The 21,570-nt window shown below is 43.4% G+C and overlaps 1 protein-coding gene across 3 annotated transcripts in view; it reads left to right on the forward strand.

Moving 5' to 3' along the window:
• The window catches only part of PRPF40B (pre-mRNA processing factor 40 homolog B), a 176,905-nt gene that overhangs the window by 85,534 nt on the left and 69,801 nt on the right, over nt 1-21,570 (forward strand). For all 3 annotated transcript variants that reach the window (XM_069758313.1, XM_069758314.1, XM_069758315.1), the window contains exons 8-13: nt 4,735-4,845; nt 8,182-8,302; nt 11,824-11,851; nt 14,534-14,719; nt 18,266-18,374; nt 18,666-18,730. In XM_069758313.1, coding sequence (XP_069614414.1) covers nt 4,735-4,845; nt 8,182-8,302; nt 11,824-11,851; nt 14,534-14,719; nt 18,266-18,374; nt 18,666-18,730 — 620 coding nt within the window. The remainder of the gene's footprint in view (nt 1-4,734; nt 4,846-8,181; nt 8,303-11,823; nt 11,852-14,533; nt 14,720-18,265; nt 18,375-18,665; nt 18,731-21,570) is intronic.

Consider the following 21,570-nt stretch of genomic DNA (forward strand, 5'->3'; position numbering starts at 1 on the left):
CTAAAACTGCTGATCACGTTTGTCAGGGTGCGACGGTTGCGGATGGAATCACTTCGTTCTGTCATCGCCTCCATGGGAAAAGGCGAATTCCTGGCGTCTATAGATATCCAGGACGCGTACCGCCACATTCCTAATTTTACCTTCTCACTAAAGGTTTCTTCGCTTCGCAGTGCAGGAACAACACTTCCAATTCATTGCTCTGCCCTTCAGCCTCGCCCTCGACCCCATGGTATTCACAAAGGTCATAGCTTCTGCTGTGGCCATACTCCACACCGAGGAGTGGTGGTGCTACCGTATCTAGACGTAATCCTCATCAAAGGCCCCTCTTTCCGCGCCTGCAAGGAGGCTGTGAACATCACAATAGCTTCTTTTTCTCACCTGGGTTGGAAGATAAACTTCAAAAAATCTTCCCCAGTATTGGCTCAGCGAATTTCCTTTCTAGGAATGATACTGGACTCGTCCCAGGGGTTGGTGCTTCTTCCCTCGGTAAAGATCTCAGCCTTACAGCGCGAAGCTCAGAAGCTCTCTAAACCTCGCACTTACTCTCTGCGCTTCAGTATCAGAGTCCTCAGCAGGATGGTAGCAGCCTTGGAGGCATTTCCATTTGCCCAATTACACCTCCGTCCCTTACAGCATGCCCTCCTGGCTGTTTGGCACAGGAACCCGTTCTCCCTCGACCGTCGTTTCTTCCTTCCCCTTTCGAGTCAGACAGTTTCTCAGGTGGTGGATACTAAAGTCTTCCCTGAATCAAGGGAAGTCTTTTCTTCCAGAACATTGGCTAGTTGTGACAACAGATGCCAGTCTTCTAGGCTGGGGAGCGGTGCTCTTACATCACACTGCTCAGGGCCGCTGGTCACTTCAGGAATCACGCCTTCCGATCAACATCTTAGAAATTCAGGCAATCAGGTTAGCTCTTCTCCAATTCCATCCCTTCCTGGCGGATCGTCCCATCAGGTTTCAGTCCGACAATGCCACTGCAGTGGCATACATCAACCAACAAGGGGGAACCCGCAGCATGGCAGCCTTGAACGAGGTAGGCTACTTTCTCCTTTGGGCCGAGGAAAACCGCTCAATGATTTCTGCGGTTCACATCCGGGAGTGGACAATTGGGAGGCAGATTCCCTCAGTCGTCAAGGCTTCAACTCCGGGGAGTGATCTTTCCATCCGGAGATCTTCCACCAGATCCGTTGTCGTTCGGGCTCCCCGACTTGGATCTGATGGCTTCACGGCTAAACTCCAAGGTTCCCGACTTCATAGCTCGGTGCCACGATCCAGCAGCAATTGGGGCAGATGCACTCGTACTCCCGTGGCATCATTTTCGGATTCCGTACATATTTCCCCTGCTCCCCTTTCTGCCGAGAGTCATCAAGAAGATTAGAGCGGAGGGAGTACTGGTAGTCCTTATTGCGCCAGATTGGCCACGCCGGGCGTGGTATGCGGAACTAGTTCAACTAGTCACTGATGTTCCCTGGCGATTACCGAATCGCGCAGACCTCTTTTCACAGGGCTCCATTTACCACCAGAACTCCGAGGCCCTGTGTTTGACGGCATGGCCGTTGAGTCCTGGGTTCTAACCCAGGCAGGTTTCTCCGGTAGTCATCTCTACCATGATCAACGCTAGAAAGCCTACGTCAATGCACATTTATCATCGCACTTGGAAAACTTTCTTTTCCTGGTGCAACGACCGGGGACGTTCCCATCGCACTTGGAAAACCTTCTTTTCCTGGTGCAATGACCGGGGACGTTCTCCTCTTGAATTTTCCATTCCTTCCATCCTCAAATTTTTACAAACGGGTTTGGACTTAGGTCTCGCCCTTAGTTCTCTCAAGGGGCAGATTTCAGCCCTGTCCATTCTGTTCCAACGCAGGATTGCTTACAGATTACAAGTGAAGATGTTCATTCAGGGAGTCTCCCATAGGGTGCCGCCCTATAAGATGCCGTTGGAACCATGGGACCTTAATCTGGTCCTTAGAGTCTTCCAAGAAGCTCCTTTTGAACCTCTACAGGAGGTTTCCCTGTCGTTTCTTTCAAGGAAGGTTGCCTTCCTGGTTGCGGTCACGTCCATTAGATGAGTCTCAGAGCTGGCGGCTTTGTCTTGTCAAATTCCGTTCCTGAATTTGCATCAGGATAGGGTGGTTTTGAGAACTGTTATGATCTGGTGGTTTAGGAGCAACATGGAACGAGCTCTGAAGGAAGTGGTATCTGTACTGACCGCAGTCCCTAAGCTCAACACAACACTAGAAGTAGCCGTGGGATGCTCCTAACACTCCCTAGGCACCTCGTCACAGCCTGAGAACTAACTACCCCTAAAGATAGAAACAGGAAAACTATCTTGCCTCAAGAGAAAATCCCCAAAGGATAGATAGCCCCCCACAAGGAATGACTGTGAGTGGAGAGGGAAAAGACATACACAGAATGAAACTAGGATGAGCATAGGAGGCCAGTCTAGCTAGATAGATAGGACAGGATGGAATACTGTGCGGTCAGTATAAAACACTACAAAAAATCCACACAGAGTTTACAAAAATCTCCACACCTGACTAAAGGTGTGGAGGGTAAATCTGCTTCCCAGAGCTTCCAGCATCACAGAATTAATTCATACTGACAAGCTGGACAAACATAGAAAGCACAGAACGGATAAGTCCACAACCTGTGGACAGAAAAGAGCAAGCATGGACTTAGCTTTGCTGAACTGGTCAGGATAACAGGGAAATCCAAAGAGATGCGAATCCAACCAGGAACCATTGACAAGTGGCACAAGCTGAAGGAAAGAGCCAGGCTATATAGCCGAGCAGAAAAGACAATCAGTGGAAGCAGCTGCTGACAGCTAAATCCAAGGAGCAGCCATTCCACTTAAAACCACCGGAGGGAGCCCAAGAGCAGAACTCACAAAAGTGCCACTTACAACCACCGGAGGGAGCCCAAGAGCGGAATTCACAACAGAGAACATCCCCGTCCTTTTTGCCAAAAGTTGTCTCATCCTTTCATGTCAATTGGAAGATTGTCTTACCGTCTCTCTGTCCGGCACCAGTATATCGCATCGAGAAGGCCCTTCACACACTGGATTTAGTGAGAGCTCTCAAGAGATACGTCTCGCGGACGGCATCCTTCTGCAGGTTGGATGCCCTGTTTGTGCTCCCGGAAGGGCCAAGGAAGGGGTTTCCCACTTCCAAGGTGACAATAGCAAAATGGATTCGTTCAGCTATTCAGGAGTCCTACCAAGTCTGAGGTCATTCTGTACCAGCAGGGATTAAGGCTCATTCCACTCGGTCAGGGGGTGCGTCTTGGGCCATCCGACACCAAGCTTCGGCAGCACAAGTTTACAGAGCTGCGACCTGGTCCAGTCTCCATACGTTTTCAAAACATTGCCATATTCATTCTCAGACCTCGGTAGATGCGACCGTCGGCAGATGAATTTTGCAGGCGGCTGTGCCGCATCTGTAACCTGTGGGTACAAGGAGCAATTACAGATGATTGTTCCCCACCCAGGGACTACTCTAGGACGTCCCATGGTCCTGTGTCCCCCAATGAGGCGTAGGAGAAATAGGGATTTTTGTGTACTCACCGTAAAATCCTTTTCTCCGAGCCAATCATTGGGGGACACAGCAGCCACCCTGTTAGCCTAACGGATTTGGTTTTCTGTGTTGCCTTGGTTTTGACATAGTTCATCCTGGTTAAATGTTAAGCTCCTACTGCTTTGTTACCGAACTGGTTCACTTGGAGCCAGCAGGAGGGTGTATACTGCAGGGGAGGAGCTATTCTTTCTGTATTATTTAGTGTTCTCCTAGTGGCAGCAGCATAACACCCATGGTCCTGTGTCCCCCAATGATTGGCTCGGAGAAAAGGATTTTACGGTGAGTACGCAAAAATCCCTATTTTTTCACAATCTCTTCCCACTTGGCAATTTTTTTCCCCATTTTCAAGCACACTATGTGGTAAAATGAATGGTGTAATTCAAAAAGGGCAATTCATTCTGTAAAAAAACAAGCTTCCAAATTTTTATGTGGACAGAAAAATAAAAAAATGAATGGCCCTAGTAAGAGGGAGAGGAGAAAAAACGAAAATGCGCCAACGGAAATTGTCTGTGTCGTGAAGCTGTTAATAGATCTTAGAATAGTTCCACAATTGGATGTGTTAAAAATGTTCCTGTCTTGAGATAATCTTATAAATGTGCCCCTGCTATGCACTGTGTGATGGCTGTGTATGACAGGAACATGGTCTAAACATACTACAGCTGCTGGCCAGGGGAGGAAATAAAAGAGAGTATACAGACAGCACAACACAGAATGACAGCTGCTTAAGTGCATATTAAGAGTATTAGGAAAGAGAAACTGGCCAACAGTTTATCCATCTTGAGACTGGATAAGAGTCTCAGGATGGTGCTTTGTAGTTGGAATGGGCATTCTGAGGGTGGCAGTGAGACAGGTGTGGGACAGATATTGGTCTGACAGAGAAGGCACAAAGGGAGGGTTCACAATGTAAGCAATAACAGAACAAAAGACTGGCTATATGAGGCTAAAGTGGAGCTAAACAGGGAAATAAGGGTTACATGGATTCTGGAGTGGATTCATTACAGGGTTAGCCAGATGGTTATATATATACAGTATATATATTTTAAATCCAGAAAAATTACTTTCTTCTTATTAAGTTATAAAAACTGGACAAAACTTGTAAATTAACATAGACTGAAACTGAAAATTGTGCATTGTCCATTTATTTATTTTTTTAAAACAGAAATCTCTATGGACTGAGCACAAAGCTCCAGATGGGCGTACCTACTATTTCAACACTGAAACCAAGCAGTCCACCTGGGAGAAGCCAGATGAGCTAAAATCTAAAACAGAGGTAACAAATTTAGTACATGGTAAATAGGTCATGGACCCATACATATTTCATTTTTTTTTCTGTTTTTTAAATGATAGGTACGACCTAATGTCTAGCAGATAAATGGGTGCTTTGGTCCTGAGACCCCCACCGATTAGTAAAAAAAGCTTTTCTACATTGTGGTGCTCCACAAAGCAGAATAACTGAGCACATAGATAGATAGAAAGATAGATAGATAAATCTCCGGGTCCGGATGGCATACACCCACGAGTACTAAGAGAACTAAGTAATGTAATAGATAAACCATTATTTCTTATTTTTAGTGACTCTATAGCGACAGGGTCTGTTCCGCAGGACTGGCGCATAGCAAATGTGGTGCCAATATTCAAAAAGGGCTCTAAAAGTGAACCTGGAAATTATAGGCCAGTAAGTCTAACCTCTATTGTTGGTAAAATATTTGAAGGGTTTCTGAGGGATGTTATTCTGGATTATCTCAATGAGAATAACTGTTTAACTCCATATCAGCATGGGTTTATGAGAAATCGCTCCTGTCAAACCAATCTAATCAGTTTTTATGAAGAGGTAAGCTATAGACTGGACCACGGTGAGTCATTGGACGTGGTATATCTCGATTTTTCCAAAGCGTTTGATACCGTGCCGCACAAGAGGTTGGTACACAAAATGAGAATGCTTGGTCTGGGGGAAAATGTGTGTAAATGGGTTAGTAACTGGCTTAGTGATAGAAAGCAGAGGGTGGTTATAAATGGTATAGTCTCTAACTGGGTCGCTGTGACCAGTGGGGTACCGCAGGGGTCAGTATTGGGACCTGTTCTCTTCAACATATTCATTAATGATCTGGTAGAAGGTTTACACAGTAAAATATCGATATTTGCAGATGATACAAAACTATGTAAAGCAGTTAATACAAGAGAAGATAGTATTCTGCTACAGATGGATCTGGATAAGTTGGAAACTTGGGCTGAAAGGTGGCAGATGAGGTTTAACAATGATAAATGTAAGGTTATACACATGGGAAGAGGGAATCAATATCACCATTACACACTGAACGGGAAACCACTGGGTAAATCTGACAGGGAGAAGGACTTGGGGATCCTAGTTAATGATAAACTTACCTGGAGCAGCCAGTGCCAGGCAGCAGCTGCCAAGGCAAACAGGATCATGGGGTGCATTAAAAGAGGTCTGGATACACATGATGAGAGCATTATACTGCCTCTGTACAAATCCCTAGTTAGACCGCACATGGAGTACTGTGTCCAGTTTTGGGCACCGGTGCTCAGGAAGGATATAATGGAACTAGAGAGAGTACAAAGGAGGGCAACAAAATTAATAAAGGGGATGGGAGAACTACAATACCCAGATAGATTAGCGAAATTAGGATTATTTAGTCTAGAAAAAAGACGACTGAGGGGCGATCTAATAACCATGTATAAGTATATAAGGGGACAATACAAATATCTCGCTGAGGATCTGTTTATACCAAGGAAGGTGACGGGCACAAGGGGGCATTCTTTGCGTCTGGAGGAGAGAAGGTTTTTCCACCAACATAGAAGAGGATTCTTTACTGTTAGGGCAGTGAGAATCTGGAATTGCTTGCCTGAGGAGGTGGTGATGGCGAACTCAGTCGAGGGGTTCAAGAGAGGCCTGGATGTCTTCCTGGAGCAGAACAATATTGTATCATACAATTATTAGGTTCTGTAGAAGGACGTAGATCTGGGTATTTATTATGATGGAATATAGGCTGAACTGGATGGACAAATGTCTTTTTTCGGCCTTACTAACTATGTTACTATGTTACTATGTTACATACGCAGAGCTGTGTACGGGCTCAATAGAAAGTCTATGAGACCTGATTCTACTCCGCGTACAGGCTCAGACTTTCTATCAAGACCCTACACTGCTCTGCATGCGCTCAGGCAATATTTTGCGGCATGAAGGATGTTGATTATAATGGTGTGGACTCTTTGGGCAGAATAATTTATGACATAAACAAGGAAGCCGAGTACAGGATGTGGCTCCCTCCAGCAGTCCCATGGATGGTGAATAGAGCGGTGGCGTGGTAAAGACCCCCTCTAATTAGCTATTTACCACCTATCCTGTTCATACGTGATAACTTTTACTCTTTAGGAGTAATTCTTTAACTGGGCAACTTTAGATTTTACGTGGAAATAATGAAAGCATCATATTTATGTAATTACGTGTAGAATTGATGACAATTTCATGGTGTGTGAAGGAAATAATATAAAAATAAACAGGCATCTAATATGCTGCTTTGTGAATTGAAGTAGAATCTGGATTTCTCATTGGCTTGTATCTCTAGGGAATTGTATTAGCGCTTCAATAATGTTGTTATCCCAAGACTCTTAGTACCCAAATTAAAATGAGTTGTCTCACACAAAATAAATTCTTGATCCCCAAGAACATGAAGGACACGAAAAAAAAAACACCTCTTTGGTGTTTTCAGGATTTCTGTGTTTCTCTCTGAGTCTACTCAGTGTTCCCCTTGTTTGTGTATCCCATCTGTCTTTAGTAGTAGTTGGGATTGTCCTTCTCTATGCAGGGCTTATCGCCATTATCAGGCAGGGGTTAGGTATCTGGCTCGGCGATAGGGGCAGAACCTCTATAGGGACGCTTAGGGCAGACAGGGTGACGTTAGATCTGCCTAGGGGTCTCCACTCCCCCCTTCCCTAGTGTTGAGTTCACTTCCCCTTATCCCTTTGTGTTGCACTTAGTTTGTGAGTGACACATAGTGATCCCCAGATGTAAGGGGGCCCAGTTCCACCTCCAAAGCAGACCCATATTAGCTATTTTTATTATTTCTATGTATTATAATTGTGCTGTGGTCGGGACTGGTGGCCATTTTTTGTATATTTATAACCAAACAGTCTGTTGTACTTATATGTTTGTTTCTGCTACTTGACGAAGGAGGCTGAGATCCTTGAGACATGTTATACCTTAGAGACCTTCCCAACAAAGGTGCTCTATTGATCTTTGATATATCATCAGCTGGTCATCTGCACCTGCTGCCGTGTCCATTCTTTGTGGACATAACATAACCCACTATCCCTCTGAATTATAATGCTTTGTGACCAGTCTGTTTCTACTTGAAATAAAGAGAAGACTTTACCTGCAGTCCCATGAAAACCACTGATAAAGATGTTGTAATACTTCTTTATCTACAATGAGTTAAGTACATTTACTATCTACTACTATTTCTACTTTAAAAAGTTACTTTATCTTGATTTTGTGATTGTGTTTATTTCATAGTTCAAAATTACCAGTAGATAAGTGCGAACTGTATAATAACCAGCAGATGATGTATTGCATTTTCTTCTGCAGCTTCTTCTCTCACGGTGTTGTTGGAAAGAATATAAATCGGATACAGGAAAGCCCTATTACTACAACTCCCAGACTAAGGAGTCACGCTGGACCAAGCCCAAAGACTTAGACGAATTAGAGGGTAAGAAGTATGTGGTAACGTGTAGTGGACTGCAAACATTGGTATTGAAGTACATGAGTCTTTGGTTCTGAATTATGAGACTCTCAGGATATGCTTCTGATTTACATAAGACTCGACAGATGCTTGGTTCTGAATTATGAGACTCCCAAGATATAATATGTTAAACACCTTCTCTACGGTATTCACGGTGGAAAATGAAATGCTAGGTGAAATGCCGAGAGACAAAGAAAACCCTATATTAAGGGTCACCAATCTAACCCAAGAAGAGGAGCGAAACCGGCTAAATAAGATTAAAATAGATAAATCTCCTGGTCCGGATGGCATACACCCACGAGTACTAAGAGAACTAAGTAATGTAATAGATAAACCACTATTTCTTATATTTAGGGACTCTATAGCCACGAGGTCTGTTTCACAGGACTGGCGCATAGCAAATGTGGTACCAATATTCAAAAAGGGCTCTAAAAGCGAACCTGGAAATTATAGGCCAGTAAGTCTAACCTCTACTGTGGGTAAAATATTTGAAGGGTTTCTGAGGGATGTTATTCTGGATTATCTCAATGAGAATAACTGTTTAACTCCATATCAGCATGGGTTTATGAGGAATCGCTCCTGTCAAACCAGTCTAATCAGTTTTTATGAAGAAGTAAGCTATAGGCTGAACCACGGTGAGTCATTGGACGTGGAATATCTTGATTTTTCATTTGATACCGTGCCACACAAGAGGTTGGTACACAAAATGAGAATGCTGGGTCTGGGGGAAAATGTGTGTAAATGGATAAGTAACTGGCTTAGTGATAGTAAGCAGAGGGAGGTTATAAATGGTATATTCTCTAACTGGGTTGTTGTGACCAGTGGGGTACCGCAGGGGTCGGTGTTGGGACCTATTCAACATATTTATTAACGATCTGGTAGAAGGTTTACACAGTAAAATATTGATATTTGCAGACTATACAAAAGTATGTAGAGCAGTCAATACAAAAGAAGATAGTATTCTACTACAGATGGATCTGGATAAGTTGGAAACTTGGGCCAAAAGGTGGCAGATGCGGTTTAACAATGATAAATATAAGGTTATACTCATGGGATGAAGGAATCAATATCACTATTACACACGGAACGGAAAACAACTGGGTAAATCTGACATGGAGAAGGACTTGAGGATCCTAGTTAATGATAAACTTACCTGGAGCAGCCAGTACCAGGCAGCGGCTGCCAAGGCAAACAGGATCATGGGGTGCATTAAAAGAGGTCTGAATACACAGGATGAGAGCATTATACTGCCTCTGTACAAATCCCTGGTTAGACCGCACATGGAGTTCTGTGTACAGTTTTGGACACCAGTGCTCAGGAAGGATATAATGGAACTAGAGCGAGTACAAAGGAGGGCAGAAACATTGATAAAGGGGATGGGAGAACTACAATACCCAGAGAGGTTAGCAAAATTAGGATTATTTAGTCTAAAAAAAAGATGACTGAGGGGCGGTGTAATAACCATGTATAAGTATATAAGGGGACAATACAAATATCTCTCCGAGGATCTGTTTATACCAAGGAAGGTGAAGGTAACAAGGGGGCATTCTGTGTGTCTAGAGGAGAGAAGGTTTTTCCACCAACATAGAAGAGGATTTTTTACTGTTAGGGCAGTGAGAATCTGGAAATCCTTGCCTAAGGAGGTGGTGATGGCGGACTCAGTCAAGGAGTTCAAGAGAGGCCTGGATGTCCTCCTGGAGCATAACAATATTATATCTTTCAGTTATTAGGTTCTTTAGAAGGACGTAGATCTGGAGATTTACTCTGACGGAATATAGGCTGAACTGGATGGACAAAGGTCTTTTTTCGGCTTTGCTAACTATGTTACTATGTTACTAAGATATCTTTGGTTCTGAATCACATGAGTCCTAGGAAATACTCAGTTCTGGATTACAGGAGTCCCAGGATATGTTCAGTTCTGAATTACATTAGTCCCAGGGTATGCTCAGTTCTGGACTACATTGGTCCCAGGATATGCTCAGTTCTGGATTACATTAGTCCCAGGATATGCTCAGTTCTGGATTACATTAGTCCTATGATATGTTCATTTCTGGATTACATTAGTCTCAGGATATGCTCAGTTCTGGATTACATGAGTCCCAGGATGTGCTCAGTTTTTGATTACATAAATCCCAGGTTATGCTCATTTCTGGATTACATTAGTCCCAGGATATGTTCAGTTCTGGATTACTTTAGTCCCAGGATATGTTCAGTTCTGGATTACTTTAGTCCCAGGATATGATCAGTTCTGGATTACATTATTCCAAGGATATACTCAGTTCTGGATTACATTAGTCCCCAGTTATGCTTAGTTCTGGATTACTTTAGTCCTAGGATATGCTCAATTCTGGATTAGGTGAGTCCCAGGATATGCTCAATTCTGGATTACATTAGTCCCAGGATATGCTCAGTTGTGGATTACATTAGTCCCAGGATATACTCAGTTCTGAATTACCTACGTTCCAGGATTTGCTCATTTCTGAATTATATGTCTCCTAGTATATACTTGGTTCTGTAAAGCAACATCCAGCCCTGTACCTGGTTAGTAGTGACTCAATTTGTTACATGCAGCAAGGAGTAATCAAAAAAGTAATTTGTTGAGTGTTACATACATAGTTACCGTTCTCCATTTGGCTAACTTCTAGCTACATTTGGCTAGCATACATGTGAATGTTTATCATAGTTGGAACTCTTTTGTTACAGTAGTACTTTGCAAATGGAGGCATTCCTTCATGGGTGGTAGTTCAAGTTGAAGTTAGTGTACTCTGTAGGACAGTCAGCAAGCTTGTAATTAAGCCGTGTGGAATAATGGTCGGAAGTAAGCAGAGTTTAATTGGAGAGAGTAGTGTTTCTTACTTGACCTAGCACAGCAATGCTGCTTTTCAATAATTTAACACGATACATTGCTGCCTTCGCCTTCTCTTTTTGCTTGACTGACAGAAGAATGGAGTCGCAGAACAATGCTGAGCAGATACATTGCCTACCATATTTTTAATATACATCACTGAGAAAGCAGAGCCGAATATATAATGAATGCCAAAAGTGCTAGGCAGCAGAATTTTATTCTTAAGAAAAACGTAGCTTTTATTTATCCCTATTAATGCATTGCAGTGGTTCGACCCAAGACCACCTTTATCAAACACTAAAATAACATGTGCTTGGTAAAGTCCTTATGCAACCAAAACATTGGCAAGAATTTTTAAGGATGAATTAAAAGTTTTCTTGAAGATTCAGATTCAGGAGCCTCAGATTTTAGGAATATAATTATCGGTTTCACATTTTGGTAATATACACGTAAGCACAGATATCCACTAGTGGTGAATGGGATTCCTCCTCAAGTTGTTTGATCTTAACATATAGTTAGAAGGAGTTGTGTATTGGGCGCTAGTTTATATCTAGCAAGAGAGTGGTCACGTAGTGATGTAACAAATGATGTGACATACATATAGGAAAGCTATGCTCATACAACCACTGTGTTTTATTTGCAGTATTGATAAAGCAAGAGGAAGAAATTGGGTGAGTTACAGACATATATGAGATGTACTTGCTTACAAAAATGGTATTGCCTTTTATTCTACAGTAGAGGAATGTATACAACCTCGTAACTTTCATTTTGCTTCAATTTCTCTCCATTTTCAATATATATGTCTATGAATAAATTGTATTCGGTGCAAACAATTTTCTAGGAGCTTAGTACGTCGGCAGCTGTGCATAGCTCTCTGATACTTTGCTACATCATATAATAAACAGGACACGCTGCCTTTGAATCACAGACTATGGCCTAGACCAGAGGTAGGCAATTAATTTTCCCATGGGGCCACATGAGAGATCACAACTGTTATGGAGGCCAAACCAATAGGCTCAAATTGATTCTGCTCAATATTAATATTAACATATCAATTATAAATATTTTATATTCATATTAATTGTATCACTTAATATTGAGCAGAATTAGGAAAGCTGACATCCCCCTTTATACCGTATAAGCCCACACACAGCCACTCTATATACCGTATAAACCCACACACAGCCACACTATATACCATAATAGCCCACATACAGCCCCTATATACAGTATGAGCCCCCACATATACCCTCTACTTACATTATGAGCCCCCACATATACCCTCTACTTACAGTATGAGCCCTCACATAGCCCCCTTTATATAGTGTCCCCTCTGTATACAGAATGAGCCCCACGTAGCCTCTCTATATACAATACCAGCTCTCACATAGCCCCCTGTATACAGTATGGGACCCCACTTAGCCCCCATATATGTAGTATGCAAACATCGCACACACAGATGAAAAGAAAAATGCATACTCACCTCAGTCTTGTTCCCCCAGCATTCTGTTCCTGTTGTTAGAATCTGTTTTGTTTTTGACCATCCGCCACCTTGTTGTGGTTTTCTGGCTGCTCGTCTTTTTCCCCTGGTGCTGGGTTGTCTTAGTTCAGGTGATTGTATCACTCTTTATTACCCAGCACCTGCCTCCCAGTCCTTGCTGGATAACAGTGTTAATCCGCTAGAGTTCTGGCTAGGTGCTTTGATAGCTTTCTGTGTTTGATATTGTGCAGTTCTGGGACCCCTGGTTCTGCTATCCTTAGTTTCTGTTTTCTGTTGGTTTCTGCAGCCTTGTCTGTATTTTCTATTAGGAGGTGACCTGTTTTTATACCCAGTCCTTAGATCTTTTAGGGAACCCCTTCCCCCTATCTATAGGTCTTTGCTTGAGATTAACCTAGGATCGTCGGTGGGTCTATTGGCAAGGAATGGGTCGCCCACTCCATCGTAGGGTATCAGCCTAGTCTCAGTGCAGGGTCTGTTTTCCCCCCTTCTATCCTAGTTCTGTGTTGCAGTTCCGTAACACCTGTCTATTGTGTACTGACTTTCTGTATAGCACATGAGATGAAGTGATGTTATCACGTCTATTGGCTCACATGCTAATTGATGGAAAAAGGAGCCAGCGGCCCTTCCTTAACCAATGTATTCACTGCTGTCCGCATCCTGAGGACTCGGGTAGCAGTGATGTGAACTGGCGGCAGTGAATAGGCAGTGGGTGAGGGCATGGTGCAGCCCATAGGCCACTATTTCAGCCCTGGAACAAACAGAGGGCCAGATGTGGCCCGCGGGCCACACTTTAACCAGATCTGGCCTAGACTGATACAGTCTTTTCCGTCTGGCACCTAAAGCTTTGTCAGGAATTCCGCTTCTTTTTCCCGTTGTAGGAACACAATTGGATATATATTTTATATGCAGAAAAATTAGAAAGTTAGTACATTTGTAGAAATATAGCCACTGGTGGGAAGCGCTAAAAATAACACATTTTTTAAAAAGTTGAAATTACTAAAACCCGATAATCCTATGAAAAGAATTATGTGATGAAATACATTTATGACCTGTCAACAGAATTTACCATTGAAGAAGCACTCCCATGAAGTTTGATTTTTAATTAAATCTGAGTATATGTGTATGGTGTATAGAGTGAGCGTGTTAATATACTCACCTACTGCTGCTTTTCTGCTCCTTTTCTCAGTGATGACACCGCATTTAAGTCTATCCGGCTCACTCTATGCTCCATACATGAGCCTGAAGTCTCTTTTTACACTATAAGTCTATGTAGACTCGTTCAGACGCGCTCCATAGGATTGCATTGTAAAAGCCACTTCCAGGTCACCCAGCGTGCAGTGTGACCCTTAGAGTCTGAAGAGCAGTGATGTCACTGAGAAAAGGAGCAGAAGAGCACTGGACCAAGAAGATAGCAGTGGTAGGTGAGTATATTAACAAACTTACACTACATTACATGCATATATTCACCGATTTAATGAAGAAAAATCTTCATAGAAGCGCTTCTTTAATATCTGATAGGTAGGTGGGGATCCCAGAGACTTGCAGTTCCGCACCCTATGGTAGGAGGAGTTTTATATAGGAGGCAAGTACATGGTGGCTGCGTGTGTGTACAGTTCTCTCCCCTAAAGTTTATGAAAGTTACACAAACCGCTCAGCACTCCATTTTTCCAGATCTTCCATCATTTTCTTCGGGAACTAAGATTTGCAGTGTATAGGTTGGTATATGCAGTCCATACTTGTACCCGTGTCATTTTAAAAAAAAAACTATAACGATATTTCAGTAATTTCATGACTGAGCGTGAAGGTGGTATGATATCATTAGCAACTATAGACTTTCTTTAAATATTCACAGAATTGATCATGAAAGTAAGTCTGTAGCCTCCAGTCCTCGCTCCACTGCAGCTTTATCTGACACCGAAGTGACACCTAGTGAGGAGGTATCATTGCTGCTGCCCAGTATACCAGAGCCAGCTGACACCGCTGAAACTGAACCTTCGCCGGATGATGCTACATTTAACCAGAAGGAGCTGCTTAATAGGTGAGATCATTGATCTGTTAGCAGTGTGCTGTCATGTAAGTACCCCCATGTTAGGCTACTTTCACACTAGCGTCGGTACAGGGCCGTCGCCATGCGTCAGCCCGACGTACCGACGCAAACTGCGAAAAAAAAGAACAACGTGGGCAGCGGATGCAGTTTTACAACGCATCCGCTGCCCCATTGTAAGGTCCGGGGAGGAGGGGGTGGAGTTCCGGCCGCGCATGCGCGGTCGGAAACGGCGGACTCGACGCACCAAAAAACGTTACATGGAACGTAGCCTAAGGCTACTTTCACACTAGCGTTTTTTGACGTATGTCGCAATGCGTTTTGGAGTAAAAACGAATCGTGCAAAGTTGCCCGCAGGATGCGTTTTTACTCCATAGACTTTCATTAGCGATGCATTGCGACGTATCGCCACACGTCACATCCGTCGGCACAAAAAAAGTTCCATGTAACGTTTTTTGGTGCGCCGGAACTCCGCCCCCTCCTCCCCGGACCTTGCGTTGTAAAATTGCATCCGCTCCCCACGTTGTTCTTTTTTTCGCAGTTTGCGTCGGTACGTCGGGCCGACGCTAGTGTGAAAGTAGCCTAATTTGTAAACTATTGGTTGTCTGCAGGTATTACAATGCCAGAATAAATCAAAAAGAAAATAGAAAAAAAATTATTTGAATTGTCATATAATCCCAATGTTTATGGCCAGGCTTAGTATCTGTCACCATGTATTAGAAACACACAAAAATGCAGTATTCTAGATATTTCAGACATACCAGTCAAATAAATATATAGTATATTTATTTTATTCCTTTATATATCACCATTAATTCCACCGCTTTACAGAAATCTTTGGCATTAGTACAGTATGTTTTTGGGGTGTGGAAGGAAACCGGAGAACTCGAAGAAAACCCACAAAAACACAGAGCGAACATATAAACCCCTTGCAGATGTTGTCCATAGTGGGATTTGAATCCAGGACCCCATCACTGCAATGCTGTAGTGCTAACCACTGAGCCACCGTGCTGCCCAACTGCTAATGTCATGCTGATTCAAATCCGACTCCCCGCTGCCTAACTGTGGGGTGCAAGCCTGTCAATCAGCTTGAAGTTGGCAGTCACGCCCCTTCGACAGAGCAGCCTGGAGGCAGAAGAGCTGCCCTGTTGAAATGGAGCATCAGATTCACCTGCAGGGGTAGTTCGTAACCGCTCTGAGCCAGCACCAGGTGTAACAGGCAGGTAATTTTCAAATACCTGTCTGTTAGTTCTTAGCCCCATAGTAAAAAAAAATCATATATCGTGAATATCCCCTTTAAAAGGAACTGCCCCCCTTCCCTTATATAATCCCTACTTGTTAAAAAGATAAGCTGATGACAAAGTGTCCTCCAGCAGGGCAACCTGTAATCATCTGTAAACTATGGGGAATCCTGACAGTAGGAGTAAAGGTACCGTTACACTAAACGATTTACCAACGATCACGACCAGCGATACGACCTGGCCGTGATCGTTGGTAAGTCGTTGTGTGGTCGCTGGGGAGCTGTCACACAGACGGCTCTCTCCAGCGACCAACGATCAGGGGAACAACTTCGGCATCGTTGAAACTGTCTTCAACGATGCCAAAGTCCCCAGGTAACCAGGCTAAACATCGGGTTACTAAGTGCAGGGCCGCGCTTAGTAACCCGATATTTACCCTGGTTACCATTGTAAAAGTAAAAAAAAAAAAACTACATACTCACTTTCCGATGTCTGTCACGTCCCCCGGCGTCAGCTTCCCTGCACTGTGTAAGCGCCGGCCGTAAGGCCGTAAAGCAGAGCGGTGACGTCACCGCTGTGCTCTGCTTTACGGCTGGCCGGCGCTGACACAGTGCAGGGAAGCTGACGCCGGGGGACGTGACAGACATCGGAATGTGAGTATGTAGTTTTTTTTTTTTTTACTTTTACAATGGTAACCAGGGTAAATATCGGGTTACTAAGCGTGGCTCTGCACTTAGTAACCCAATGTTTACCCTGGTTACAGGTGAACACATCGCTAGATAGGCGTCACACATGCCGATCTAGCGATGACAGCGGGGTGATCAGCGATCAAAAAAAGGTCCTGATCATTCCCCACGACCAATGATCTCCCAGCAGGGGCCTGATCGTTGGTCGCTGTCACACATAAAGATATCGTTAGCGGGATCGTTGCTACGTCACAAAAAGCGTGACGTTGCAACGATATCCTTAACGATATCGTTATGTGTGAAGGTACCTTTAAAGGGGTATTCCTATCTCCAAGATCCTATCCCAATATAGTAGGTGCAATAATAATAATAATATTAGCAAATACCTCCAATTAGAAATCTAGTATAGTTTTGTCTGATTCACTATGTCTCTTTCCTCATGTGCAGGCATTGCAGGATCTTAGGTATCCATGGTTACGACCACTAGCAAGTTGCTAACTGTCACTATATAAGTGGTTATAACCATGAATACCTAAGGTCCTGCAATGCCTGCACATCAGGAAAGAGACATAGCAAATAAAAATACTATACTACATTTCTATTTGGAGGAAATTGCTAACATTATTATTATTACCAAAATCGTCAAATAGAAGAAAAAACAGCGGCACTCACCAAGTTTTCAACTTGGTGAGTGCCGCTGTTTTTTCTTCTATTTGACAATATTGGATACACATGAATTTTTTCCGAGCTGAGCACCGTTTACCTGTTGAATTGGGCTGCTATATTTCAGTAATAATGGGGGACGGACATCTTCAGTGGCGATTGAAGTTTTTGCTCTGGTGCGGTTCTGCTGTTTCTTTTTGTTTTCATTATTATTATTACCCCTACTACATATTGGGATAGGATGTTGGAGATGGGAATACCCGTTTAAGTTTCCCTGCAGCAGAACCACAAGGGAAGCTAAGCATTACCTAGTGGCCATTCACATCAAGAATTGTCTTAATAATGCAGAACAGAGGCACAGTGAGGGTTGTTCTTTGTTATAGCTCTACAGTGAGAGATGGGGATTCTGGACAGAGGATCCCCGCTTAGAGAAGAGTTAGACGGCCGTATGACTTGGATGAGGATCGCAACACAATGCTCGGACTGGCCGTCGGCTCTTCCAACCCGAGCTTGACAGCTGCATAGAAATACGTGCTGTCATGCTTGGGTCGCGAGAGCCAACGGCCAGTCCGAGCATTCTGTTGCGATCCTTGTCTGCGTTATACGGTCATCTGGCTCATCACTTATATATTAAAAATTGGTTTCTTAAACTAGACAACCCCTTTATCTACCATTATCCTAGCATTCTGACCAAACATTGTATTCTTAAGATATATCATCAGTGTTTGAATCCTGAAAACCCCTTTTGTGTTAACAAGTCATACTGCCGATCATTATTATTCTTTGTTTATAATAATAAAGGATATTGCAGTAAGATTCCATATTGTATGAAAACTGCTTTTCACCAGATCATATAGCCTTTATTGCTCTTGCAATTATTTTGTGTAGCTGTAATGTATTCACCCATTCATGTGGATGGATGCTTGCATGCTTTTTTTCCTGATGTTTTGCAGTGATTACCTGCAAATGGAAGATAGCAAAATGGAACCAGAGAAACGATTTTATCACTGGAGCACAAAAGAAGAAGCTAAGCAGTTATTCAAAGACCTTCTGAAGGACAAGGTGTTTCAGAGACCCTACACATTCCCATGGTTCTGTAATTTAGTTACCAACCCTAAATACATTCCTTGCTCATAAATTCAGCTCAAGAATAATTGCGGAGATTGTTTTAGAAGCCATACATTGCTATCCTTTTGAGTAATATTCAATGTTTTATTGTTCTCTCTGAAATATTCTGATACTATAAATGACATTTATTATATTATTCCAAGATCATACGTCCAAACATTTAGGCTTAGATTTTCAGACCTCCTGAAAGAACAGACAATATTATTGAATTATTACTTGTTTTAGGGTGTTTCTTCGAATGCATCATGGGAACAAGCGATGAAAATGATTATAAATGATCCACGGTACAGGTAATAATAACCCTATTTATTTGTTTCTAAATGTTACATTATTTAATGGCTCTTCTGCTCACTGTTAATTTGTAGACTTTTCAAATGTAAATTTATGGTAGTGACCATTAATATATTTTGCTGTTTATTAAAAATGTTGTCCAACACTTTGGTATTGATGAGCTATCCAATGTATAGCTCATCAGTTTTATATCGGTGGGGGTCCTACACTCAGTACTCACATTGATCAGCTGTAATCCGCTCCAGTGACATTCACAGACACAGAGTATGGAACAGCACAGTTATATACACTGTTCAGTGGCCATCGCTGAAAGCTGTCGCTCAGCTCCCATTGTGTTGGATAGGGCCAAAGCTGCAATTCTTGACAATGGCCGAATTCCTCAACATGATTGGTGGGAATGCCAGGTTTTGAACCCCAACCAATCATGTACTATTGAGCTATTAATTGTTATCAAACTAATGGACAAGCCCTTTAGACGTAAATGTAATTTTATCTTTCTTTTCTATCATACTAATAAGCTCACCACATTTAATACAGTCATAGACTCACATCATCTTTACTTATGAAATATCAATGGGCAGAATACTAAGAGGTGATTAGTCTCAGCTGTGACAAGTTTAAGATTTTACTATAATACAGGAAAGATATACTGTATATACTCGAGTATAAGCCGACCCGAGTATAAGCCGACCCCCCTAATTTTGCCACAAAAAACTGGGAAAACTTATTGACTCGAGTATAAGCCTAGGGTAGGAAATGCAGCAGCTACCGGTGAATTTCAAAAATAAAAATAGATGCTCCATACCGTTCATTATGGCCCCATAAGATGCTCCATATAAAGCTGTGCCATATATAATGCTCCATACTGTTCATTATTGCCCCATAGATGTGCCATAGAAAGCTCTGCCATATAGTGCTCTGCACCGTTCATTATTGCCCCATAGATGTGCCATATAAAGCTGTGCCATATAGTGCGCTGCACCGTTCATCATTGCCCCATAGATGTGCCATATAAAGCTGTGCCATATAGTGCTCTACGCCGTTCATTATTGCCCCATAGATGCCATATAGTGCTCTGCGCCGTTCATTATTGCCCCATAGCTGTGCCATATAGTGCTCTGCACCGTTCATTATTGCCCCATAGCTGTGCCATATAGTGCGCTGCACCGTTCATCATTGCCCCATAGATGTGCCATATAAAGCTGTGCCATATAGTGCTCTGCACCGTTCATTATTGCCCCATAGCTGCCATATAGTGCTCTGCGCCGTTCATTATTGCCCCATAGCTGTGCCATATAGTGCTCTGCACTGTTCATTATTGCCCCATAGCTGTGCCATATAGTGCGCTGCACCGTTCATCATTGCTCCATAGATGTGCCATATAAAGCTGTGCCATATAGTGCTCTGCACCGTTCATTATTGCCCCATAGCTGCCATATAGTGCTCTGTGCCGTTCATTATTGCCCCATAGCTGTGCCATATAGTGCTCTGCGCCGTTCAGTATTGCCTCATAGCTGTGCCATATAGTGCTCTGCACCGTTCATTATTGCCCCATAGCTGCCATATAGTGCTCTGCACCGTTCATTATTGCCCCATAGCTGTGCCATATAGTGCTCTGCACCGTTCAGTATTGCCTCATAGCTGTGCCATATAGTGCTCTGCACCGTTCATTATTGCCCCATAGCTGCCATATAGTGCTCTGCGCCGTTCAGTATTGCCCCATAGCTGCCATATAGTGCTCTGCGCCGTTCAGTATTGCCCCATAACTGCCATATAGTGCTTTGCGCCGTTCAGTATTGCCCCATAGCTGCCATATAGTGCTCTGCGCCGTTCATATTTCCCCATAGATGCTCCACATAAATCTCTGCCATTGCTTCTGCTGCTTAAAAAAAAAAATGCCATACTCACCTCGCTGCTTGCAGCTCCCGGCGTCCGGTCCCGGCGTCTCTCCGCTCTGACTGATCAGGCAGAGGGCGGCGCGCACACTATATGCGTCATCGCGCCCTCTGACCTGCACAGTCAGAGCGGAGAGACGCGAAGACAGAGCGGCGCCCGGCGGGTGGAACGCGGACAGGTGAATATGACATACTTACCTGCTCCCGGCGTCCGGCTCCCTCTGCCTGTCACACGGTCTTCGGTGCCGCAGCCTCTTTCTCTATCAGCGGTCACCGGCACCGCTGATTAGAGAAATGAATATGCGGCTCCACCCCTATGGGAGGTGGAGCCGCGTATTCATTTCTCTAATGAGCGGTCCCACGTGACCGCTGACAGGAAGAGCTGCAGCACCGAAGACAGTGTGACAGGCGGGGAGCATCAGGATCGCTGGGACTAGGTAAGTATGCCTCAGCGCCCTCTCCCCCTCAGCCGCCGACCCCACCGCTACCGTGACTCGAGTATAAGCCGAGACGGGCACTTTCAACCCAAAATTTTGGGCTGAAAATCTCGGCTTATACTCGAGTATATATGGTATATCTTGGTACAGTGATAGCCAGTGGATAGAAAAGTCAATAAGAGAAAAAGAACCTTTGGCAATACATTTTTGTCTCCCTGATCATAGCATTATGGACATGAAATTACTTGTATTAAAAGGTAACTTCAAATCTCAGAGAGACAGAAGAGTCTGGGAGAATAAGCTGATGATGACCTTTGACACTCTCAGTTCAGGAATGAACGTGTCTCATGGATTTATGTCTTTTTACATCAATTAAGGAATTTGCTCCTCAGACCGTGTGGGGGCATCATAGCATAGAACCAGACCCCAATCAGAGGACAATAAAACATTCACACTCCTGATCTAAGAACTGTTCCAATATTTAAGGACATAACTGTTTATCACTCA

The sequence above is a fragment of the Ranitomeya imitator genome, chromosome 3 (assembly GCF_032444005.1).
Source record: "Ranitomeya imitator isolate aRanImi1 chromosome 3, aRanImi1.pri, whole genome shotgun sequence".
Taxonomy (NCBI): domain Eukaryota; kingdom Metazoa; phylum Chordata; class Amphibia; order Anura; family Dendrobatidae; genus Ranitomeya; species Ranitomeya imitator.